At 38.8% G+C, this 26,267-nt stretch overlaps 1 protein-coding gene across 4 annotated transcripts in view; it reads left to right on the top strand.

The window, feature by feature from the left end:
- Window positions 1–26,267, top strand: part of SDK1 (sidekick cell adhesion molecule 1) — a 412,574-nt gene that overhangs the window by 195,597 nt on the left and 190,710 nt on the right. For all 4 annotated transcript variants that reach the window (XM_055708535.1, XM_055708536.1, XM_055708537.1 and 1 more), the window contains one exon: window positions 2,096–2,229. In XM_055708535.1, coding sequence (XP_055564510.1) covers window positions 2,096–2,229 — 134 coding nt within the window. The remainder of the gene's footprint in view (window positions 1–2,095; window positions 2,230–26,267) is intronic.

Genomic DNA, 26,267 nt, shown 5'->3' with positions numbered 1-26,267 from the left:
AATTTTCTAACCCAATTAAGCTAGTACAGGTTCGTTGAATAAAGCAAAAAAAAATCACACTGTGATTTTTTTTTTAGTAGTTTTTATAATAAAAACTGTCAATAAAGATAATGTAAACAGGATCTTTAGCTGATGTGTGATGATTGATTTCAGAGCTGAAAATATAGCCTTATATACTTATTTATTGGGGTCTAGAGCACAAGTCTTAGGAGGAGCAGCTGGGGGAGCTGGGGGGGGAGTCAGCCTGGAGAGCAGGGGCCTCAGGGGGGACCTGATCGCTCCCTCCAGCTGCCTGACAGGGGCTGTGGGCAGGGGGGGTCAGTCTCTGCGCCCAGGGAACAAGCGACAGGGCAAGAGCAAACGGCCTCAAGTTGTGCCAGGGGGTTTAGATTTAGGAAAATTTTAACTGGAAGGCTTGCCAAGCACTGGAACTGGCTGCCCAGGGAGGTGGTGGTGTTGCTGTGCTTGAAGGTATTTAAAAGACGTGTAGGTGCCGCGCCTGGGGATGTGGCTTAGTGGGGGCTGGGCAGTGCTGGGCTGATGGTTGGTCTCTGCGATCTTAAAGATCTTTTGCAACCGAAATGTTTCTGTGGTTCAGTGATAGCTTTACAGGAGTTCATAAATCCACATTGGAAAATTGAAGGGATATGAATAAAATAGACACAGCCTTTGAATACTGTTCTGTTCTCACTGATTTTTCTATGCCCCCTCCTACGTATAAAAAGGAGTATGCTGTGTGGATAGGAACCTGTGATTTCTCCTACTGCTTTAAATGCTTTTTCAAAAGCAAAATAGTTGTGAATTATCAACGTTAACCACACCATGCCAAAACAAGAGGAAGACATGCAGGAGTGTTCATCACAGATTAATTAGTGGTACAAATACTTTGACTTAGCACTGATATTTTGAGGCCCATTGATGTATGAACTTGTTTAATCCTGTATAATAATTTTATATGTTGTTTCAACCGCTTGCTCAAGGATAGGACTAATAGCACAGCTGAACTCAGTGTGGCTTCTCATCAAGTAATATGCATGAAGGTAGGATTTTCTTGCTTCAAGTCTTGCATTGATTTCCAAGTTTGTGCCTGTCCTGGTGTGCATTAGTGTCAGCTCTTTGCTCCACAGGCTTTCTCTGGAACTTTATGTGCTCTTTTATATTTATCTGGGTTTTGAGCCTCCTGCGTCCTGTTCAGTTAAGCCATTAAATTTTTACGTGTTATCTCTAGATTAAACTTTATCTCTTATAGTCAAGAAAAGACCACCTAATACATGTAAAATGCAAAGTAACCAGCCCTACTGCAGTGCAAGTGGGTAATGCTGCCTACAATGGAGTTTATAGAGACATTTGTTATGGAGCAGCCCTAAGCAAGAATAGATTTGTGTTATACAATGACATTTATTGACTCCTTCAGGCCTACACCAGTGCAAACTACAGGGTTGTGCTTTCCTACCTGCTTTAGATTAAACGAAAACTCTTCCCTCCGTATCTATACACAGATTGTCTGTGTATATCAATTAGGCTGTAGCTTGGCAATGTTCTCGGCTCTGATGTTGTAATAATTAGCGACACTATAAATACAGAAAGTTTACCTTCTGAGGTTCTGCTTTGATTTTTACTTGTTTTTTCCCCCGCTAAACTATGTGTTGTTATTCCCTGAGCGTCAGTCTTCAATAGGCTGGCTTTCACTTCTTGAGAAGGTTTTCAATAAAACTGACTTTGCAGCATACTGATGGTTGCCAGGACTGTCGTCAGCCCATGATGATGCAGTTTGCAGGCTATTGGACTCATTTGTCATTTGCCGTTTCTCGTGTAACTTCATTTGAACTGTTCTGGTTTCATACATTGTAGCTTTCTGTATGTCCCCCATAAACATTTTACATGATCTAAACAGTGAAAAGGCCTAGAGACATCAAAGATCTGAAGTATTACTTGTGAACGTGTTTGAAATCAGGCTGGTTTTGATTCCCCCACATCTTGATTTGGGTGACCAATGAATATTGTATCAGTCTGTAAAGTCTGAAGTGGTGTATGGGTTTTGCCTAGTGGGTACCATTCTTCTGGTTTCAGTGCCATCTTTCTCTTTCCTAAATAGAGCCATCACACTTGAGAATCAGCTGGTGATCCTTGCAACATCAGTGACCGATGCAGGAGGCTACTACGTTCAGGCGGTCAATGAAAAGAATGGGGAGAACAAGACAAGTCCGTTTATTCATCTCAGCGTAGCAAGTGAGTATCCAAAATCTGGATAATATGCTGTTATACTGAGGTTGCAGACAGTATTCACTAAAGCGTGCTCTAATAAAAAGAGCCTTGCTTACAAAGGATTGGATCTTTAAAACAGGTCATCTTCTCCTGCTTGGTTTGGAGCATATTGTACTCCTTGTGCAGTAAGTGACCGAGGAGAGTATACGTCCTCGACAAATCACCCTCAGAGCCTTTTGTCTGATCATTTATTTTGTGCAAGGCAGGTACATGATGATATCCCTCGCTGTTTGTTGTGAAGTTGTGATCATAATTTCTTTTTAATGCAGGGGTTTATAATGTATTGTTTTCCATTGTACGTAAGTAAACAAGTCACTCTTCTGAGTGCAATTTTATTAATGAGTCTATTCCCAGTCTATGGCATTATTTTTACTTGGAGTTATCACAGAGTCCCAGGGAACATGCATTTCATTGTTATTACTTATTATTTTACATTGTGCAAATTGTATTAACACACCTACCATTACAGAGGTATTCCACAAGTAGATTTTACGGCAAAGGGGAGGGAAAAGCAGCAGAGCAAATGGGGTCAAAAAGGTGACTGCACACCAGGTATACTAATGTGCACGTGTAAACCACTGTAAAACATTCTGTAAATGTGTTTGTATAAAACATTAATTTCTAAACATGTAGAATGGTTTGACTCCTTTTCTGAGGGTGTTTGGTAAAGATGTTTTTAATGTAGCAGCGAGGCAGGGTTATGTTAGCTGTGTGAATGTGAAGATGTCTATTTGTGATTGTAGAAACGAGGAAGAGATGACTGAGAGTAAATTGTTAATGACACTGGTAGTTCTACTGACAGGCTACTCTTGTGGTTTGGGCTTCTAGATTATGTGAGACCCTCAGCTCTAGATCGGTCTGCACGATGAGATGCCCGAGATCTCTTGATCTTGGATACCGTTAGATTTGGGGCAATCCCTATGGCTTGTTTCCTCATAAAAACAAAACTTGGGGGTCCGGGTTTCTGGGCAGGAAGTCTGGGAAATTGCTTTTGGAAATATGCTTATTTTTGACAGAAGTTCATCAAAAACATTGTGTCCCTGTGAAACATTTAATTTCTAAGCAAATACAACTTTTCTGCTAAAATTGCTAATCAGATTTAAAGGAAAGCTGTTCTTAAAGAATGGAAGTCCTACCAGTGGGTTTGGGGTCACTGTGGGCTGTAGGTAAGAATCTGTGTGGAGCAATAGGCAGCAGAAGAGACAAACCTGGGTTTTCTTCCAGATACATTTATGAACTAAATGAACTTTTCCAGGGCTTTATGCATATCTTTCTGAAGTGGAAATATTATTCCAAATCCACTTGTGAATTCTGGCTGTACTGTGGCATGTAGATTGTAAACATTATTATTTCTGACAGTATAAAGAGGTTTGCTAACACTTTAGTAATTTCATTTTTAAAGCAAATTTATATTGTTTGTAATGTGTGACCAATAATGTACTTCCCACTTTAATTTCATATCTTAATTAATGCTAGAAGTAGTCTGTGATCATGCATGCATAACAAGTGCTATGCAAAGCAGAAGGTAGTGCAGGCATATGGAAAAGAAAACACTTGAAAATGCATACAGACTTAATACCATGAATGCAGTCTGTCTGGAATGTGGAAAAATAGGAAAGATTAAATGGATAAAATAGGAAAAATTAAATGGATAAATGAAAACAAAGAATGAGGCAAGATGGAAAGCCAAAAATGGATTTAGTTGTTAAAATTAAGATTAGCCAATAAGTTTTCTAAATTGTTGTTTTGATATCTGGGATTATTAATGCGTTGTGTATGTTGAAGAAAGTCCTTGGCCATAAGGCAACACAGTGTCTGCAAAGAAAATGAGATTAATGTGGTAATTCTGAACTTTGATCTGAGGAAGAAATGTATGTGATACTTTAGATAGAAGTAAACAAACCTTTTAGATCCAGTAACAGAAAATAATCAAGAAAAACATAGTCCTGAAGAAATATGCAGAGAATGGTTGCAGAAAAATGATGTATTTTGGAAGAGTAATAAAGAGTTCCAGCAAGTGGTTGGAAACAGGTTGTTAAAGGTACATCCAGGTATGGAAGATGTCACATTGAATTGTCACTGTCTGAATTTTATCAGATGTTAAGAGTGATGACGCTTGTCATTTTCCATTAGGACATGTATAAAATTTAAAAAAGGTTTAATCAAAATCAAATAAACCACAAGGAAAGTGGAATATCCAATCTCTGTGGGAGTGGATTATATATTAATTATTGAGTACAACCTTGCTGCATGATTCAGCATGCATATTGCCACTTTTATTGAGGGCAAAAAGAAAAAAAAACTTAGAGATAATTCCCAGAGCAGTCATCCATTGAGAACAATGTTAGATATTCATAGCTTGTTATTCCTTGAAGGATATCGGTGTCAGACTTGCTGCAGCCTGTAGGAAAAGCACGTTTGCAGAATCAGCCTAAGAGCTGAGGAAGCTGTAAGCTGTCCTGCTCTAGTCCAAAATACGAGACTGAGAGTAGGAGGAAGGTATAGCCCTGAGCTAAGCAGGAGATGAGTTATAGGGCCTTATATTGCAGATTAAAGTCAATGTTGAATTGCAGCTGAAAATAAATGGAGTTTGAGCAACGTCTGGAAAAGACACTAAACTGTCCTTCAATAATAACTACATTTGATACATATTGAGTAAGAAGATTTGAAGATGTTGAACATGTTTAAAAAATACAGTCTAAATGTCCCAGTCATGATACGTTCTCTAGTAGGGCTCTGAGTACTAAAGGTAAAGATATTTTCTTTCCTGTCAATCTAACTGATAGTTCATTGAGTCCCAAGCAGCGTGAAGTCTTACATCTACCCATCACCCCCTGGTTACAAACATGATGCATGGAAGTTGGAAAACCTTCAAACGAAAGCCTTCTAGCTTGTCAGCATTGCTTCTTCTGAGCTTAGGTTTGCTTTTCTCTACATTCTGAGGTTAGTCAGACATTGAAAACGTAGGCATGGCAATGCCTGGGTTTAATGAAAATTAACAGCTCTTTAGAACATCTTGGTGTTTTTCAGATATGTACCCAGTATGCATTCCTTAAATATGCTTTGCACTGAAGCTGTGTTGGCCACTAGATATGGTCACTCTGTGAGAAGATCCAGATATCGAGCACTATTTTTCCCGAGCATCTGAGCCCCTAGCTTGGTTAAACACTGGTGTTCTGCATGTCTGCCCTCTAAAGGCATGCATCTTAATTTGAAAGTCCAGGTCACAGCACGAGGTACAGTCCAACTATGCTCGAAAACAATGGCTATTTCTTTCAAGTGGACAAGTTCCCACTGGTTTCAAGAGGATTAGATCATCTCTGAGGTGACAGGCTCTGGTAAAATAAAAATGATGTCCAACAGGCAGCATATTGGGAATAACGTCACATCTGAAATTAGTATGAGATGTCATAAATTAGTCCTAAATTTCAAATGTCTTAAAATCACTTGAGCTGTATACTAAGCTAATGAAAATCTTGGCTTCTTTTTTTTTTTTTTTTTTTTTTTTTTTTTTTTTAAACATATGTCCCAGCTTTCGTGTAAATAACACAACATTTTGGCTAGGAAAATTGGAAAGTCTGAAAATCAAGAGTTTGGCAACAGAAATAGTAACAAAACTCAGTTTGCTTTTTTACTCACATACGTCACTTACTCCCTGCTGAAAATTCACAATTGCTTTTTCAGAGGCTATCAGTATTAACTCCATTTCTGGAACTTCCTAACTTGACCAGAGAGGTGTGAGAATCAATCTATCGCTGAAGCTGTTGCAAGCTCCTTGGATGTAAATACCACTTTCGATTAAAAAAAAAAAAAAGGGAAATCCTTAATGTTCCTTTCTGTTTCCATCTATTTAACGATAGGTTTGATGGTATCTTAAATGGAACCTTAATTCTTTAGGCTTTTTCTTTCGTGCCTGTTCTCTCGCAGGCAGATATACGCTGCAGCACGGATGCTCAGATCTCTTCCTAAAGACTCTGGCTTGTCAGGGGAATAAAGCAACATGCTTTTGATCTTCCCAGTCTCGGCAGGACACTTAAAGATTGTAGTGTTCATTAAAGTAAGGCCATCGTAAAACTCTTCCTAGAAGGCCGTATTCTGTGTATCAGCTACATTTCTCTGAAACTGCACCAGACCTCTTATGGTTGTAGCATGGAACTTGGGGGGGGGGGCCCAACCAACAACAACAACAAAAAAACCCCACACACAAAAGAACCAAACAAAAAATCAACTTCTTAATGAAACCATAAGGATTTCTAGTATATATTTCAAGAGTTCAAGAAGTGGGGTTTTTTTCTTGGGGGGGTGGGGGAGATTCATAGGGAGTTTTTTATTGCTGTAAGGAGCTGGCTGAGGTACTTCCCGCCATGTACGCAATGGTGTGTCCTTGTCACTTTGTTGCATGATGACATGGCAAGACTCCAGTGCCACTTTAGAAGAAGTTTGCAAAGCCCTGCTGAGATTTTTCTATTATTAACTTCAATGCAATGCTGTAAACATGAGCACCGTTGCCCCAGTCTTAGAAACTTTCAACAGTATGTACTGCTACTTCTGAGTTGAGTTGAAGTATTTTAGGAAAAATTTGGGAAAGTGTCCCCCAGTAAATGATTTAAATGGCAAGTTTGCAAAAGGTGGGTATGTGTAAGCTGCTCTGACAGCTTAGATGCTCTTGCTTCAATTGGTTTTGCAGCGCTAATCGTCTGGAACTGCAATTCAGGGCCTTGTGTCTGGACCTTGTTGTTAAGCTGTGAAATATTGTGATGCATGTTGCTTCAATAGATTTATTAGTAAATTAGATAGTCTCAAGACCTATTCATAACACTAGGAGATACAGAGTGTTCTGCAGACTGACGTCTTTTTCTGATGCAGGGTTTGTAAAAACAGAAAACAAGATTGATGAAAATTTTACAAACCTTGCCAGCCAGCATTTCTGAAGAGTCAAAGATAATAAAGCCAATTATCATTTAACAAAGATAAATTTTTTCCCTTGAGCACTGGCAATGCTTAAAAAAAAATAGTAAAAAAAAAAAAAAAGTTGGGGGCTGAAAATTAAAATCCTGGCTTGGTTGCATTGCAATTAATTTAAAATACAAGGGTGTCATGTTGTTTTGCTCAGCTTCTGCTTGCAACAAGAAGAATTTTATTCGGTTTCAGCAGACATTGATGTGAGGCTAAATAGACCCTGTTTGTCTCCAGTTGGTGCCTATTTTGTTTTTCAGCTTAACATATCAAAGCATGAATTTTATAGAGGGGAAGAGTCCTATTTGAGGCTCTCGGTACTGATTTTGCACTGAAAGTTTTTGTTTGTTTTTCTATTACAAAGAAAGGTTCTCATGATAGCATGAGATGTTTAGGTCATTTTGAGTGTCTATATAAAGGAAATATTCTTTACATTGTTAGGAAAGGAAGTGGGGGAAAAAGTGCCATGTTACTTGTCAGTGTATTTGGTAGAATATTATTTTTGACATCCTTCTGTCACGTTTGGTAAGAAGATGAGTTTGCAGAAGATTCTGAGCAGACATTTTGCTCTCTGGAAGAGGCATTTCACTAACATAATTTTTTGTATTAACCATCAAGGTTTGTTGAAGTCAGCAGATGTTGAGGATCCTTCGTGGATATGTCTGAAGCATACCGCTGCATGAATTTTTCATAGCTAGTTCCAGCTTTCAGGTGTAGGCAGGGAAAAAAAAAAAGACATGGGCTGGCACCCCTGGGGAATAGGTACTCTATTCTGAGGTCAAATTCACGCAAGCTCTGTAAACTTGTCAGACTGTTTTTAGTTCATGCCAAGGGAATTTACTACTTTTAGCCTCTCTGGGTCAGGGTTGTTGAGGGTAAATTAGTGATTTAATTATGCTGCTTTTATGCTTTGGGGTTTTTTTTGGTGGGGGAAAGAGGAGGAACATGGGATGACATAAAATTACATTTCTGTGCCATGATTGTCTGTGATTGCCTGAGGCTCTGACCGAATATGAGGGAAGTCTGACACAGAACAGCTCAGCCCGATGTGCACTGGTTTTAAGTCACTTTTTGAAATAATGACATTTCTTTCCCATTCCCATTTTCTACCCAGGTTTTGCTTTTTCTTTGTCAAGCAGGATTTCCAGGAAGGATACCCCCTGCCCCTCAGTGGTTGTGCCATGTGGAGTTTCATGAGTAAAACGTGTGCCTTTTGCTTTGATGGTCACTTAACATTCTTTTGTTATCCAGGATGTTAATTTGAAGGAGACTGTAAAAGTGTTTGGGATTTAAAACTGAACCTTAAGAATAAATTCTGTGTAAATGCCATCTTTAACACCCTGGTAAAATACTGTCTCTTAATGCTTTTTCTTCAGTTGTAGCTCCAGTCTGCTCTAATACCAAAGGACACAATTTTTTTTAATAGGGATCTTTGTTTCTTATTGATAATTTATTTTTGAGAAGTATTATTGAGAAATCTATTCTATTGAGAATAGGATGAGTATAACTTAACCATGCTTTAGAGAGAGAGAGATATGTATATATTGAAGTTAAATGCATTTTAATAACAATTATAGCTCTAACAAAAAGGACTGAATTGAGCTAGTGTTAAACATTTGCTTTTGATATATTGGAACAAGTGTTAGTTTAAGCTTTATCCAGAGCTAGGAATTTCAGAGGGGGCTGTTTTCTCAATGGTTTACCCTATTATCTACTGCAAAACGGATACTGTATTGCAGTATAGAATTATTTTATATGCATTACAAAGAAATAACAGATGATGTTCAGGACTTAACAGCATTCTTGAACTCTGAATTTCATTGTTGGTTTTGGCTTTTTTTTTAAAAAAAAAGCTTCAGCCAGATCTTTTCTGTCTTTCTCTACCTACCTTCTCCTTAAAGGAAAACTTTCCTCACTTCGAACTGTAGTGATAGAAAGGGAAACCTGTGGTTGCAATAATAGATTGTGAAGCTGCAGGAAAAATGAGCCAAGAAACCTCTATGGCATCTTGAGCTTTTCTTTGGCTTCACCCAAATATTCTGTCAGTGTTCTTTCTGATAAATAGCAGAAATATTGGTTGATCTCGAATTCTTTTGTCCTCTGGACTATTTTTGATAATACTTATTGCCACACATTGTGCACTTCTGCATCTGCTGCAGCCTCTGTCCTAGGCACCTGTGTCTCCTCTGCTAGTAGTTTTTGTGATGGAAAGGCAATAAACTTTCTGCAAGACTTTTTTTTCAGTCTTACTATTGTAGCTAACTTAAACAGCCAAAATCCCCGTAAAGCATGCTTAAGTATCTGGCACTCAATTTTTTTTTTTCATCGTGTTGCATCAACAAATGTGATAAAGCTTGAAGTACATGGTTTATAGCAAGAGTAGTTCCTTTTCTCACAAATGCAGCACAGCAGCCCTGTTGTGGGCACTCATCGCTGGCTGGTGATGCAAGGGAAACGCACACGAGCCGAGTGTGTGTTTCTTTGGCATATGTACATACGTTATGCATACTGCTCTGAAAAAAATGGCAAATGCTAAAGTTTCTGTAATCTAACATTATTTTAACACAGCTTCTTGTTACACTTGTCTGTTTATAAGGTTTGGGGTTTTGTGTCTGCAAGAGATCTGGAATTACACTCAAAATCCTGGGTTGTCTCCTAAACCCTTTATTTATATGTGACATATGCAATTAATCTCTCCCTATCTCTAATCGCTTTTGCTATTACATTCATCGGAGTGATTTGTATCCTATCTCTGTCACTGCTCTGTAATTGATATGTGGAGATAAGAGATTCTTAGAGGACACAAACAAGGAAAAGAGAAAATCGAATTTACCTTGCAATCATTTTATAAAATCTGACATACATCAATTATACGTGCCATCCAGGAAAATGCCATCTTGAACAAACTGTGATGATTTGTTGGAAGACCAACATAAGAGAAATGCCAGAAAACTTTTCTGGACAGAAAAATATTGCTAGTTCAACAGACAGACTTTTCAATCTCACTGATTCACCTACGTTTTTTTAAAAATAATACTGCAGAATGTACAAAGCAAGTATCTTTTTTTGATCAATGTTTTTCTTCAGTCTTCTACTAGTACTCTAGCATGGAATAAGATAAAGCAAGTTACTAAAGTAAGCATTGTTTCGATCAGACCTAAAAAGATAATGTTGGCTTTATTCAACATTGAATCCTCTTTCACGGGCAAAAGCAGTAAAACTGGTAGTGCGCCCAGTTCCAACCTAACTGCATTCTGCTGTGAAAATATTCCTATTGAGGTTCTCTTCTTTATTTCATTGCAGTGAGAAGTGAACTAATTTTCTCATGCTTATTTAAATAATACTTTGTACTCGTGATTAGTTCCAATTGTTGGCTTGAGAGTAGTAGTTCCTGTCCATACTTGTAAGTTTAAGTAGTACTTTGGGATCTCTGAAAAGCTCTTCAATATGTACTGATAATATTACAAATATTAATGTCTAGTATATAGATAAATAATATGACTGTAATAGAAGTCATAAAACTCAGAAGATTTAAGTCAATCAACATCCAGTGCTGACCACTTCCTTGGACTGTAGGGCTGGCAAACAATCTTTTCCCTAGGACTGCTTGTTTCTTTGTTGTTTTGTACACCCAAGATAAATAGCACTTTCTAAAAACTTCCAGAGGAGACAGAAGTGTGGTGATTTGTAGGCATTTGTAAAGGGCTTTGCATTTCAGTTTATGTAAGTATCGTAATTCTGAAGCTTTAAAAGCAATAGCTGCTGGAGACTCGCATATCAATTTACCCCTTTTGAACATTACCTTTTAATCTCTTGAGTCCCATTCTGCTATTCCATACTCCTGGAGTATCCTAAGGAGCCGAGTTGAAATCTTTCACTTTGTTTCCCATCTTTACACGGTTGAGTGTATTTAAAGTATAATTTTCACTTACTTAAAGTTGCTAAACCCTACTGAATGGGCTTTTTACCAAGAAATTAAGAATCGGTAACTTGGTGAAATGAGCTTCAGCTTAAACATGCTGTTTTGGAGAGTGGAGAAAATAACACGTTTAGAGAAAAATATCTGTGTAATATATGGCTGTGACAGCTCTGTAATGAGGCAGGTTGTCCTGGCTAGTCTGTGAACAAGAGTAAAAAGATACAAAGCTCTGGCTTAGGAAAATAATGAGGAGCATCTTCCTACTTATGAACGAGATAAACTTGCAGCGTGTAGGGTTGTTGGGTTTTTTTTATTCATAGGAGTAGGACTTGTGCTTCAATTTAGAAAATAAGTAATTTAGGAACTGGTTGATGGCGTTCTTTAAACTGTCATGGCACTAGGCAAGCTTGAAATATCTTATAAACAATATAGAGAAGGAATAATAAATATGCTCAAAACAGATGTTTAATAGAGTAACTTTTGCACTTACTCAGTTACTGCAAAGCCCAAATATATCCTAGAGACTGCATTACACATGCTAAAGGTCTGCATGGCAGAACTGCCCGCCAGCATATTTACAAAAACTAATTTTCATCTCAAGCTTTTACAAACATATGGTTGCTTGAGGGTTATCATTTTTAAAGTTCTTCATATTAAAGATGTTTTTAATTTCTTCACAATATACATCACAGAACAGGAAAATTGAATAAGGATAGAAACCCCTCACATGTCTGTGTCATCCTTCTGCCAGATCAACGTGATTTGTCTGAGTAATTCCAAAAGTGCAGACAATAGCCTGTGTACAAACAAAACTGAAAAAACAGGGATTGCAACCGCAGCCAAAGCATGGAAGAATGAGGACATGCAAGATCAAGGGCATCCGTAAAACTAAATTTTCTTCTTTGTATAGGCACATTATAATAACATATTTAATGTGATTGGTACTGTTGTTTTGTTCAGTAGACAAGGTGAAAGTTACTTATACACTATACAACTAGGTTTCTTTTTTTTTAAATCAGCTAACCAATTTTTGCTCCAAATTTTCACAAAAAAAAAAGTTCAGTATTGGAAACCTTTTTAGATTTTAGTAAGGACTTGCTATGAAGTTTAAAATAATATGGAATTGGACCTTCCTACCTCATTTGTAATAGGAAGAGAAACTCCGACGTGACTGTAACCTGGGTTGCTTCACTTGATGTACATAAAAGCTGGGCTGATTTCTCGTCCACCAGGTTGTACCGTGGGAGCTGTAAATTGCCGATCTGGGATGTTGGTTATCCTTCGTTGTTGTACTACTCAGTTTCATATATTGTCGTTGGCATCTGGGCAGTGGTTAGACATCAGGGTAACCCAAGTTCTGATATGTTTTTCCCCCCCTACAGACAGCTGTAAGGTGATAGAAACACCAATTTCTTTTCATGTGCAGACTGTTGTCTATGCCTTTAACCCCCTTAAAAATAACCCATAATCCAAAACTCTGCCATTTTATGGTGGATAAATCATTTTAGCTATGGAATGTGGGAGCAAAGTTACAGTTCCTCTAATCTGGGAGAATGTCATTGTTGAACAGCGTACCTGTAAAGGGCTGTAAGCTGTCTGTGATAAAAAAGGAAGGAATGTGGCAGCTAGGAAAGTGCACACGGTGTCTTAGTCTCCAAGGCCCTGTTTGCGCAAAAATTTTATTAAATTTTGTCCAGCTATGTTTGCTGTTAAATATGTTTACAAGCTGAGATCAAGTAGTTTACTGCTGTTGTGTGTAGGGAAAACACTGCAGGGGACAGTCGCATGGCAAAGGGAAGCCAAGAGAGCGTGTGCTTGGTGGTTCTTTTTATTCCCTGCTTGCTCCTTGTGCATTAAGGAGGGATAATAAGAAAAGCTTGTTTATTTACTCCACGTTGGCTATATTTGGAGCTGTTCTGCAAAGCCATGGGCTCATAAACCTGACTTGGTAAAGGCTTAAAAAGCCAGCGGTGGTGTATCTGCTGGGGGAAGGGAGCGTGCAGCCCCCACTGCCTTCCGCTACCCTCCTGGCTTTATCAGATGGCTGTGAGTGATACTGTCATAGCTATTAAAGGAAGTAATTGGTAGTGAGTGATTAAAATTGCAGATGGCCTTTTCAAGGTGATTATGAATATTAAATCAGGTCGGTAAAAGCTCGCTGAAAAGGCCCATGAAACTGCAAAATGACTACGCCAACGGTGACAGCGTACAAAGAGGATCTCACAGGCGTGCTGTGCTCATCCAACCCCCATGATCAATCGGTCAACCAGCCAAACAACCTCCAGAAGCAAAATGATCCAAGTGGATCTGTTGTATCAAAGGAGGTGCCTTTTTAGGCTGTAAAAGCCTCTATGCAAAGAACCTCCTGCATCTTGCTCCTCTTTTCTATAGGATGTTATCCCAGGTCCATCGCTGTCATCATTGAGCAGCGACAGGTCTGCCAAGTCCCCTATGCCATGCAGAGCTGTGTCATTAACACTGATCTTTTCCTGTTCTTTTCCAATTATATGGCATTATGACAAATGTTTCTTTCCACATCACCCATGGAACAAGGCCAAGAAATACTGTGGAGTGATTTAATTTCATTTAGTGATCTTTATCTCACAAAGCAAAGGTTATGTGGGAGTCTTCCCCCCCCCCCAAAAAAAAAAAAAAAAAAAAAAAGTAAGGTTCATCTTGTTCTGTAATTTAAAATGGAAACTTCAGATGCAAACAAAGATAAAGGTAGTGAAAACAAAAATGTCTTCATTTAGAGCTCTCCTTACTTCCATGTATATTTCAATACAAGTGCAGAGAACTTTGACATATGTCTAAATAGCTTGTGAACTTAGAGCCTGAGGGTTTGTTTTCTTGTGCCTATTGTGATTATAGAGTCATCGCTTTTGGACCAATTTCATGCTTTCAAACACAAGATTTTTGTGTGGTTGCTTATACTTCAACGTATTACTACTGTATTGATCTCAAACTTCATGCTGACCTATCTAATCTTCTCTTGAACTGCAAACCACCATGGGATTTATTGCAAAGATTTATATAAATGTGTTTTTTGTAATTTTTGTTGATTACCATGGGTGTGATGGGAATAATTTGTTTAATCATTTGAGGAGCTCCTTCCCCTTCAGACAATATTTCTGCTTACTTGAGTTTTGTGGTCATTGTAATGGTAGTGGGTTTCTTGCATATTGATTCTTCATCTAAATTAATATTATTTCACTTAGGGATAGTCCCTTGGTAAATTTGATAGAGAAATCTGTTTATTCCACTACAATAATGCTCATTTCTAACCATATTGGCTAAGGAACAGGTCTATGGCTTCCTTGACAAAAACATTTCAACCATGCAAGTGTGTTAAAAACTATTCTAAAAAAAAATACTCTATTATTATTGGCTCATTGCTAGTCAAGGCAGCAGGCGTGTTTTTAAGGGATAGTTGGTCTCAGCAGATACTCAGTGTTTCCCTTTAACTATGGAAAGACAATCCACCTTCTAATGAAATTAGAAAGTACCCAAGAAGTTATGAGCAATTGTGGGGTTTTTTCTAATGAAAGAAACAATTATTTAGAATATAACAATATTACATTTCTCCACCCTCAAGACAATGTTAATTCTTCAAGAAGTGCCTTGTAGGAAAGGTAAGCACAGTAAATTGAAAATTGTTTAAAATTGAAAGCATCCTGATAGAACGTGGGCTATCAGTGGCTACCTTGCTTTTTGTAAAGGATGTAGATTACTTTTTCTATATGACCAGAATGGCACATTACAGCTCAGAGGGCCAGGGATCCTTTGGAAACTGGCACTGTTGGCCATGTCAGCAAACACGAAGGCTTGCACGGGATGTGATGGGGAGAGGAAGGCTGCCTTTGATTAAACTGTGCCTGCTAGATCTGGTAGGCTCATTGACAAAGAGAGCAAATTGCCCTCTTCATAGGCTAATGAGGACAAATATTATGGAATCTGCAGATCTTACTGGACTTGATAGTGACTGTTGAATTCCTGTCCTGAGTATAATGCAGAATTTATTTAAAAAAAAAAAAAAAGATTGGGATGGTCACACATTTGTGTTGTAGCTTGTAACGGTGTTGGTACCTTGCCGTTACCAGTGCCACAGAAACAGTCAGCTGGGCTGCTTGAGGGCTTTGTTTCATGGTGTAAAGGCAGAAAAAACAGTGTCACTTTAAAAATTCACGGATAAATCTTTTTTTTACAAGACTATTACAAATGCTTTCAAAGGGTGTTTACAATGGAAGGAAGTGACAGACCTCTCATTAGTGTGGCAGTGTGAGATGCTATAGCATATGTGCTCACAAAGGGGGGGGATGAAGTAACACTGTTTCTGGAGTTTATGGCTAGCAGATGCAGGTAGCTAATGTTTGTGTTGGTTCGTTCTCACTGCACATACCAGAGGAGGTGCTTTTAATTTTGTCAAAATATTTCTGAGTTGTGAAACTTAAAATGTGCAAGTTATGGATTTCTGTGAGTAATGACCAAGCTGTTTTCCTGCAGGCCTTCGCAAGCGCTGTTTCAAGGCAACTTCTTTTCAGAATGATATTTCACTACTTTAAAAGCAATAAAGCCATTTTCTAGAAAAGGAGACTGTGTGTTTAAAGTAGAAGTTTATGAAGTCAGCTGACAGGACTTTATTGCAATCTTTAAAATACTGGGTTTTACGGAGTCAGTTACCCTGTTTGAAATGAAATACCCGATACACACAAGTCTGAGTTTCACTCCATAATGTCACAAGTAACCTTGATGACGACTTAGTATCTTAATACAGTATTTACACATGCTTCATGACCCAGCATACCAGTGGGATGGGAAATAGAAAACTCATTTGTGTGTTAATGCTGAAGATGCTCAGTTTGTCATAAATGCTTATCCTTAACCGGGTGCTATTTTTTAAATATTTATCCACAGTGAAGATGATTTACCTAAGTAATATTTGTGGTGTAAAAGTTTGTCAGTTGTATCTTTTCATAAGAATTTTGAAAAGTAAATTTAACCTTCACAGTGCAGCATAAGCTGTGATTTGTGGAATGTTTTGTGAATGAGTAAACAGCAAACCTGTCTGTGCTGCTGACCCTTCTGATTCCAGAAGAAACGGTCTCTGGAAAAACACTGGTCTCTAATCAAAGAGCTCTGCAATTTAGCCTCTTTTAGCATTCTATTGTAATTTTCAGACATTGCTATTAAAAAAAGGGGGGGGGGGGGGGAATACAGTAATTACAAGCAGTGTGTGTGTGTTGTAAAGAATGGGACGTTTTGTGAAATCAGCTTTTGAAATGTATGACAGAAGCCCCCCTTTTCCTTTTATAAGGGTATATTTAAATAGTGTCCACTTAACTGTATGGGCTTGCGGTTAGATGGAGGTAAAGGTGAGCTGAATTGAACAATCGATTCAAAAGGGAGAGAGACTCTTGGATCAAAGTGGTCTTATACTTGCTCTGTCCTTTGCAAATTCAGCAATATGAAAGGAGGGGTCTTGCCTTTGGAGCCAGAGTTCTTCCTTTTGATGAGGCCTTAAGAACAATGTCAGATAGCTTTCCTTTTCATCCTTGATCACCACAGGAACTTTAAAATCCAGGTTTCAAAAAGGAATCCTGGCTAGCAGCCTCTGGAAACACGCAAAGCTCCCCAAAACTGCACGATAGGTAATACAAAATCTCAATGAAAAGTGCAGACCCCGACTGGGGGAAGTAGTGCACCAAATCACAGAAGCGCACAGGGCTTCGAATGCATTGCTCCCGCCAGGTTGTAGACCACGCTTTTATGAGCTTTGCAGAAGAAGGGGATAGGGTTTTTTTGTTGTTTAGCTGGGGTTTCCCCCCAAGAATGTATCACATGCGTTCCATTCAGAAATTACAAAGCAAGCTTAGGAAAGAGTGAGAATCCTCTATAAGTCACAGCAGGTTGTAAGTAATTCTCATTTTGTCATTTTGTTCTGATTTTACCAAACAGTGAATTCTAAAAAGAACATAGCCAAGTTGTTTATGCATTTAAGGATTTATGGGAATGTGATTCTCATTCACAAGGGGAGTGTGTGTGTGTGAATTCTTTTTTACAATATGCCACCATGATCCTGAAGTAATTCAGAGATTGATTTGTAAAACGTTCTGAATCAATTAAGGTTTTAATCAGCAAGCGGCAAACTTCAGATGGCTTGTGGACTAATTTTACCTCTCCCATCAACATGAACCTAAGCTGGAAAAAGAAAACAATTAAGGGGATGTAATTATCTGTCCTGATTACTGAATTAGAAGTTTGTGTTTATTCCGTCACTACGCAAAAGGACAAATCTGCTTTGAAAAACAATTTGAGAGAGCTACTAAACTGCCAAGGTTTTGCAGGGTGCAATGTAGACATTTGCTAGGACATGTTGGAAGAGGTTTGTAGTTGTCAGCTGTCGTACAAGTACTGTATGTCGGGCTCTGGGTGCTGCTGCCTGACAGCTCTGTAGTGCATTACGCAAGATCTAGTACTGAGAATGTTTTTCCTCCCTGTGTTTCAACCGAGTTTGGATTTTCAAGGCAGAGTCTCATCTACAGTTACTTGTCCAAGCATATAGCCGGTGCTTATATCTGGTGATCACCAAAAAATCTTGCAATTTCTAGAAGACAGGAATTAGTATTTAAGTTCCCCTATGATGGCAACCTTTCTAGAAAGCAGGGATGACAAGCCATCTCAGCATGATCAAACTAACAGACTAATTATCCTGCGGTGGTGCCTTCCCGCTACCGAACGGTACTACTTTTAGTTACTGGTATTTTGCTTGAGTTCAAATGAGAATTGCCTATAGAAATAAGCCAAACTTACTGTGCAATTCTTTCTCAAACCAGACTTTCAGATTTGGTAGGATTTTTATTTTCAGCTTAGCAAGGAGGTAAATGCAGATTTGTGACAGACCTTTACTTACCCTTTATATCATCCCAGATCAGATCTGAATCCACAAATTGCATAAAACCTCTCCTAAACCCCCAGCTTAAAATGCTAGTGTAATTTCTGTTTGAATATTTAGCAGAATGTTAATCCTGACATATTTAGCCTCCACGCTGAAGGATTGATGCTGCGTTCTGTGCAAAGTTCAGAACAAATGCCCAGAGCTCTGGTGAGTTATAGGTTAATTAAAGTAATTAGAAGGAAAAGTAAACAAGAACCCTTAGCAGTATCCAGCAGGAGTGATACCTCTATTTGTTATTAATGAGCGGTAAACAAGCCTGCCACCAATCACTGATTTTGAAAAATGTACCATATAACTTACTCCTATAAATGGTATCATTTCTACATAGTGTATGGGTCTCTTGGTGGTACTGGTTTCTTAAATACTGTTGAACAAAATTTTCAGTTGAATGAGATTAAAATTGTCTCCTTAAGAAAACTGAATTTTATTTAAGCACAAGAGAAAAGGCTGCCTCATCCACATTTACTTTACAGAAGGCTGCTGTTATAGTGTTGGTGATGCTCAATTAATGGCTTAGTATATTTTGAAACTTATGTTATTATGAAATAAACTAAAAATACAGTCACTGTACAAATATAAATTACATCCTATCAGCTAGAACATACTAGTGTAAAGGCCCAACCAGTCTCTTGTTTACACAGTATCACGTAAATTACAGTTTAATAGTATTGTAATTTATGCAGATTTAATAAATATATTTGACTTTCGGAGCAATAAAGTGGGTTATGACATTATCATAAAGGTAATTATTACTGGTGTTGTCTGCTGCATTTCATTTTTAAATTAAGAAAATCCATAATGATAGGTATGTTTGAGAGAAATATATGATGCTCCCTAAGGACTCTTAGTGTTAATACTCTCTTAATTCAGTACTGTATGCTATCTGGAGTTGCTGGGTTATGTTGCTTCTGGCAGGATCCTCCATGAACACCATCATCCTCTTCTGAGACAGGGAAGAACTGTACGTACGTTATTTGCCTTCATTAGCTACTCTGGCTGGGTGAAGCAGCACATTTTTGCAAGGAAAAGTCTTTGGAGACATTCAGGTTGCCAGAGTCAGCCCCGTGCAGGGCAGGGAGGGGGAACATTACTTAATTCTTTTTAAGAGTGTGATATTCTGAAGGGTCAGGTATTTCTGTAGGCAGAAGAAATGAGAACTTGCCCTACTCCAGCTGTAGAAGCTTACGGAGTGCAGCAGGACAGATATCATCAGCCTTGGGTTTCCGGGCGCAACTTTGTGAAATGGAACAGAGCACTTGTTTGAAACCAGGAATTTGTGGCATTTGTGGAATGCTATGTAGAGGACTGAAAATGTGAGGATTGGGCCAGGGGCATATCTCAAGACTTACGTAAACATGTCCCACAAAGAAGACTTCTGTGGTTAGGAGACCAGAGAGAAGAACAAATCACAGTAGAACAGGATTTCCAAACCAAACATATACCGCTACCCGCAAGAATGTACAAGATAGTTTAAAATAATTGACACTCATCTGAGGCTTGAAGTGCTCTTGATAAGTTGTGTATCCACTTTCTGTGCACCCTGATGCCTAACTGGGCAAAGATTTCTTGATGTAATTGAAAGACTGAATAAATTTCAGACTGTAACCCACTTCGGCAACTACAATACAGATGTGCTTTGTTCTTAGACCACTTGAGCAGCGTGGGCATTGCCATGAGCTTGTCAGCAGTATCATGAATAGATATGAAGCTATCATGGACTTACTGTGACGAGAGCCAGTTCTGTGGCTGTAGTAACATTTCAGTGTCATCCAAAGTCCCTGTTAGGTGTTGCACCGTTCAGATAAATGTGTGCAATGGAATCTTATTCTGTAAAGAAGGTAGGTCATGTTATTCCAGCGGACTTCCACGCAGGTTCTTAATAGAGAAAATACAGCAGCTGAGGAATCTCATTTTTTTAAAAACCAGTTTCTTAGGGGTGTATCCATTCTGTCTTTCTTTGGGTTGTTGACCTGGATTTTTTACCGATCACGACTATTCTGAAAACCTTCCAAAAATTCCTCTTCCTCCTCATAACTGTTGTTTTTCATAGGATTCTGAAATTATCAATGGAAAGGATCTGTTTGAGCAAATAGGCCACAGCAGTGCTTCACACAGACTGAAGTGGGGCAGAAGAGGTTTGCATCAGGTGAGGATATGTCTAACACATATATTTCAGGGAAGAAAGTAAATTGCAATAGGTGATAAACTGGTGGGAGGTAGCAGTCTTTTCTTCTCCCAGACATGGCTTCCCCTCCTGTGTTGATGGACAAACAGCATTTTTGACAAATGTCATATCAAGAGACGAAAGAACAAGTGTCTTGGAGAAACAAGCTTAGAAAGGCTGTTTTTCTAATGACTTGGGAAAAGGACAGTCTGCAGTTGGTCTGCTCCTCTAGTAATCAAGGGCAGAAAGATGTTAAATCTGATTTCCCCAGGAGACAATGAGCAGATTGAGAATGGGGAGTACATGCGAAGTTGCTACCACATCTGGTGACAAGAGTATTAGCGGTACAGGTTTTTGCTTACCATGACTATCGCAAGGTTTCTTTATTTACTAGCTGGGTCACAATGTATGTTAACAGACGTCTTGTCTACAGGAAATCCAGATGGTCTCTCTTCTCTTTCCTGTCCTCTCCCACTAGACACAAAAGGTCAGGAGACAAGCAGCAATGGGAATTCTTGCTGCCAGCACAAGATGCTCATGACTATGTCTGCATCAGTACCACAAACTTTAATTTCCTTTACACTGAACTAAGGTTAGATTCACTTAAAGGTCATTCTCTGTGCAATAAGGTTTGTTTTGTTTTGTCATTTGTTTTGTTTATTGAAAACAGCATCTTGCCTGAGAAGCAAGGTTTTCCCCCCCTGCTATTATCTCCCCTCTTCGTAAGTTGCTTCTGAAAGGTGTTTCATTACTTGCTAAGCTCTAAAGTGATTTTTCTGATAGTGATAATATCAACTTGCAGAATCTTTGAGCTGGGAGCATTTTATCTTTGAACTGCAATAGTGCTTGTTGCATAGAGATGGTGACATTTGGAGTTGACCCTGCCCTTATTAACTCTGGGTTTGACAGGACCCTGAAGTTATCCTGCTATCATTCTGTCAGGTCCCCCAGATTCTGGAGGTAAACTCCACCGTGCGTTGGACATGACCAATGCTCTCATATCATTTTCTTTGGAAAGTCAAATGCTTTATCAACTAATGTCAGAAAAATAATTTTTAAATATTTCACTTCAAGTTGTTTGAGGTTTTTGGCTTCAGAAATACACAGGTGAAGAATTCCACTATTGTAAAACTGACCAGAGCTTCCAACCTCATAACTGTGGCTTCTCCGTAGGAAAACAGGCACTGCTAAAAGGCTATCTACTCTTCTTGGCATCCGTTCTCAAACTTGGTGAGACAGTGTGAAGACACAGTTTGGCTTATGCCACCTTTAGTGCCTGGATGCTCAGTAACTGTTAGGAAAAAAAACTCAGTCTCCACCTCTGCACCGAAAGGTGTAGAGACCTCTAGCAGAGCTAGATATTTCCATGAAGGTTTAAGGTCAAAGATCTGGAACTGTCTTTGGAAACAGGCATAGGAAGATTTCTGTAGTGTGCCTCCTTTCTGTTTCCTGACCCCTAAAATGTGAACTTTGTTGTTGTTGTTTATTTGGATCATACCGGTTATTTTTCAAGGTAAAATTTATAGGTCCTTGATTACGAAGAAAAAGCAGAAATAAAAAGGAATTCAAATGTGGGCTTTTCCATGCACCTGGGAAAAAGCTCTGCCCAACAGAATATGACAGCCTTAGGATTAAGGATGAGATGGTTTATTGGATGATGGAGTTCTCCTTTAGGCTGGTGTGGGAGGATTTTGTTAGATACTGGTCTTACTATGTAATTTGCTAAATGTGTTCATAGCTCCAGATGGCTGGATTTAAAAATAAAATTAATAAATTATCTTTACACACTTTTAAAGTCCCCTGTTAATAGCCAGGTATATCCAAAGCATTATGTAGAGAAGAATTGATGGGGTGTTATGAAGTAAAGGGAAATAAATTAATTTTAAGGGTTCTTCTTGCTCGATAGAGCACTGCAGAAGCTTTGAGTCCGCAGGAATTGTCAAATATTTTGGATGCTTTTGTGAAAAGGAGCTTATCTGGGGCTGAATGATATTGCTGGTGTTCTGCTTTCTGACATAAAAGTAAAGTACCCTGAAAACACTATCAGGCAGGGAAAACATGGCCTGGCATTACAGTCCTGTCTGGTGATGTGAAAGAGCCTTGTAAGGAGGATATATTTGACTTGGAGATCATATTGTTAAAAGTTAGAACCCATCCGTGTCTGACTTTTTTTTTTTTTTTGTGTTGTAATAAACATTGGCTGTTGGTGAGAAGCCTGAACGCTCTTCTCATGCCGCCTATTTTGAAAACAGCTAAATAGAATATAACAATGTCTCTGTACGGTCCAAAGGGAGCAAAGGCACACTTCTCTCTCCCACTCTATTCCAAGGAAGGCACTTCCTCCCTTCGTCCTGAGGGCCAATATTCCTTAATTAAATAATTTTAAAAAGCCCTATTCAGCTCTTTCTTCTCGAATCAAATGCCCATAAATGAGAGAATTGTCTGCATAAGATGTAAGTACAAAACACTGAATAGAGGAATAGAGCTTATCATAATCGCAACAGAAGTTTTAAAAGGAGCGGTCCTTTGGTCTCGTGTCGGAGCAGAGAGCTGTGACTCCTGTGATTTCCAACCAGTTAGTTCTGTCCCTTCTAACGTGGCTTTTCCTGTTACTGTGCAATTATTCTGCTTGGTTTTCTTTGCCTTTGCTAGAATAAGGCTCTCAAAGCAGAGACAAAGGTGGAGAGAAGCGTGAAGATTGTGTGTTGGGGACGTGCTTTGTTCCAGACTCTCAGAAAGCTATCTGGATATGTCTCTAAATTGGGAAAGGACCTTATATCCTGTTTGACCGCTCTGTGCCATCCTGCCTCTGTTCACACAAATGATCGGGTGTAGTCATCTTGTTCAGTCGATAGGTTTTGCACTGTCTTTTTTGCTTGTGGTCAATGTAGCATGTTTCCTCCTCTTCCTCCCCCTTTCCCTCCCCTGGTTTTTTTTTAAAAAAATCACAACATTGCCATGCTTGCAGTGTTTCTCTTGCTTTTAGAAAGTTATAGCCTGAGATGGAGCAGAGTGGTGATCTGATTAAAGTGATTAAAACTATATACAGAATGCATAATTACCCTTTGCCCTGGCTGTCATGGGGACCTGATGCATGGAGCTGATACTGTATCTCTCCATGGCAGCAGGCGTATGCTACATGACCATTTTATTTTTTATTTTTTTTCCTGGGGAACTCAAATCGCTTGAGATAAAGAGCCAGGAGAGAGAGATCAGGGCTGTATTAATCCTCTCAATGGCTTTATAATTTCCCCACTATTCTGCTGCTAGTAATCAAGAAAAATAATGCTGGCTTAATCCTGGACGCCAAGGTCAATCATCCCTGAGCCTTTTGATAGTAAGGATGTCATTATGAAAAGATTTTTAATGAACGTAATTTTCCTTGCGTACTTTGGGGCTGGCAATATGTGTGTGATTTCTTATTCCTGGTGGAAGAATATTTCTTGGTTGGAGTAATAATTGGCCCATTTTGATCATTTTCTAACAGCTGGTTATGGCAGCAAGATGGTCACAGCAGACACAAGCTATTTTGGAAAATGCTGGGGGAGGGAGAGCGTCACCAGTCAGGCAGGGCTTGTACGATGGCAACAGAGGCTGTTCCTGGGGATGGGCAGGGGGGCAGCGGGACCCTGACAAGGAATGGTGATAACATATGGCCGTTCTCATTAGGTCTTGACATGCCAGACATATGCCCAAACTGGAGAGGAACGGCTGAGCCCCGAAATGTTTTCTGGTGTGACTTCAACCTGCCACAATTTCAGTTCTCAAAAAAAAAAAAACAACAAAAAAACAAACAAACCAAAAAAAAAAACCCACCCCACAACTTCAAAAGTTTTTTGATTTTTCTGAACCAAGGTGGAAAAGCTTTTTGTCTGTTTTCTGAAAGCTGACATTCTGAACACCTTAAAAAGCCGATGCTGTAAATAATGCTGCTTACTGTCACATTTAACTTAATTCTGCAGTGCTTTCAAGATTAGAAATGGCAAAAGATATGTCTGTCACTGAGACTGAAGTCTGAAAGTGCTAAAAAGACAGAGCTGACACTCGTACAAGAGTTGATGTTAATAGTGGGCTTGTCTCTTGAGAAAACGTATCAGCTGTGTTTGTGTTTGGAGAAAAAAAGTGTTTGGGAATTTTCAGCTTTGTCCCTGTAACCAACATTTCAGTTAATCCTATGAGATTGTTCTGTGTTCTTGCTTCTCACATTCATGGTTGATAACATCTAAAAGTTAAGAAATGTGCCGAGGATATTAACACTTTTGCCTTCTGCAAAACAACTCCTTTCTTCTAGAAGCATCTGTTAGGAATTGTTAACTTTTGACTTGGGTTTTTTTTTTTTATGTTGCATGCCACAGCATCCAGACTGTGAAGCCTCCTCTTTAAAGTCGAGGGGAGTTTAAGTAAAAACAAAAGGAGAAAACACCACTGGATACTCAATTTCATAAAGATCCTCGGCATGCCAGCCTCCCTCACTGCTAACTTTTTACAGAAAAATACAAAATGCAACTTAAATACAAACATACACTAAAGTGAAACAGAATAAAATCAATGTTAAGATTTTCAGTTAATCCAGTAAAAGGCAAGAATTCAAAGGAAAAAGCTTTTTACAGACCAGTTCTGTTGTGCTTAGGGCTGTTGCATGGGAGTTGTATCTGTCACGGAGTGCCGGGGCAGACCCCTGGGCATAGCGATCGCTCAGATCCTGAACTGTACAGCCTTTACAGCCTGAGCTTTCATGATAGAGGTGATAAACCTTTCTTCCTGGGATTCTTAAATTTATAATATTGTGTAATTTGACTCTTTCTTAGGAGGATAAAGAAAAATTATTATTCAAGATAGTATTTGGGTTTTACCATTGGGTTTAGATAAGGTGCTGTCAAGGAACTTAGATTTTCTTGCAGTAATGTACGTTGTTTTATCTCCATGGTGGAAGTTTTTGAATTGTTTCATCACAATCATTTTATCCGGGGGAAAGATGAATTATAATTCTACAACATTTGTCTAATTTTTGGCTCAGGGAGAAGATGGTGTTTTACAGCATCGTAGCCCAAAACCCTAATGGTTTTTTGAGTGATATTTTGATGTGACCACAACGAATGGAAGTTATTCTGCACGTACATTTTAAATGGAATGTTTTGTGAGTAGATAGTATTTTAAATGAACCCAATTATAAAAGTAGCTGAAATATTTATAGTGCCTGACTATGGCTGGAACATAGCCCTTTTGTTTTTTACATACTGCACTTCTCATTGTCCATATCCTTCTACACGGGAAACTAGATGCTGGAAATCATTATTCTTTTTTTCCACATATGCAAGTTTTTTGAAGTTTTGTTCTGGAAAATGAAATGGATGTTAACGATACCTAAGATCTTGTATAGGGCATGTAGTTCAAGCCCCAATATGTTAACAATACCTAAGATCTTGTATAGGGCATGTAGTTCAAGCCCCAAACAGCATGCCAGCTTTATTTAATTTGCTGGTTTTGTTGTAGCACTACCTTAAGCTATAAAAAAAACCCCCAAACTATAAGGCCTGAACTCCAAAATCCTTTCCATTGAAATGCCGAAGTTACACAACAGGAATGACTGCTGCTTTGTCTGGTGGCACTATTTTGCTGAACGGCGAAAAGGGGCTTAATTATTATCACTTGACAAGGGAAAAAAAGAAAGATTCTTTTATCCCAATTTCTCTCCTTAGTTGTTCTCACTTTCTACCCCTTTTGAGAAGCAAATTCTACTGAAAATTAGGCTACTCACGGAGGTACCTGCCTCCTGGAGGAGTTGTGCTTTGGGCCATAAATGCCGGTGGCTTGTCGATTCCCCAGAAGTTCCTCAGAAGTGCCAGGGGCCAAGGCCATCATTGTTAATCTAATTGATTTGGTTTGTTATTAAACAAAACAAAAACATGGTCCTGTTTTCCCATGGAGCTCTCGTGGCTTCTGAGAAGCGCAAAGACAAGCTATCTGAAGGCGGGCTGGGGCAGGCGGGGATTCCTCCCTAATTAATA

The sequence above is a fragment of the Falco cherrug genome, chromosome 4 (assembly GCF_023634085.1).
Source record: "Falco cherrug isolate bFalChe1 chromosome 4, bFalChe1.pri, whole genome shotgun sequence".
Lineage (NCBI taxonomy): Eukaryota > Metazoa > Chordata > Aves > Falconiformes > Falconidae > Falco > Falco cherrug.
Note: the sequence above shows the minus strand (reverse complement) of the source record. Positions and strands in the feature narration are given on the sequence as shown.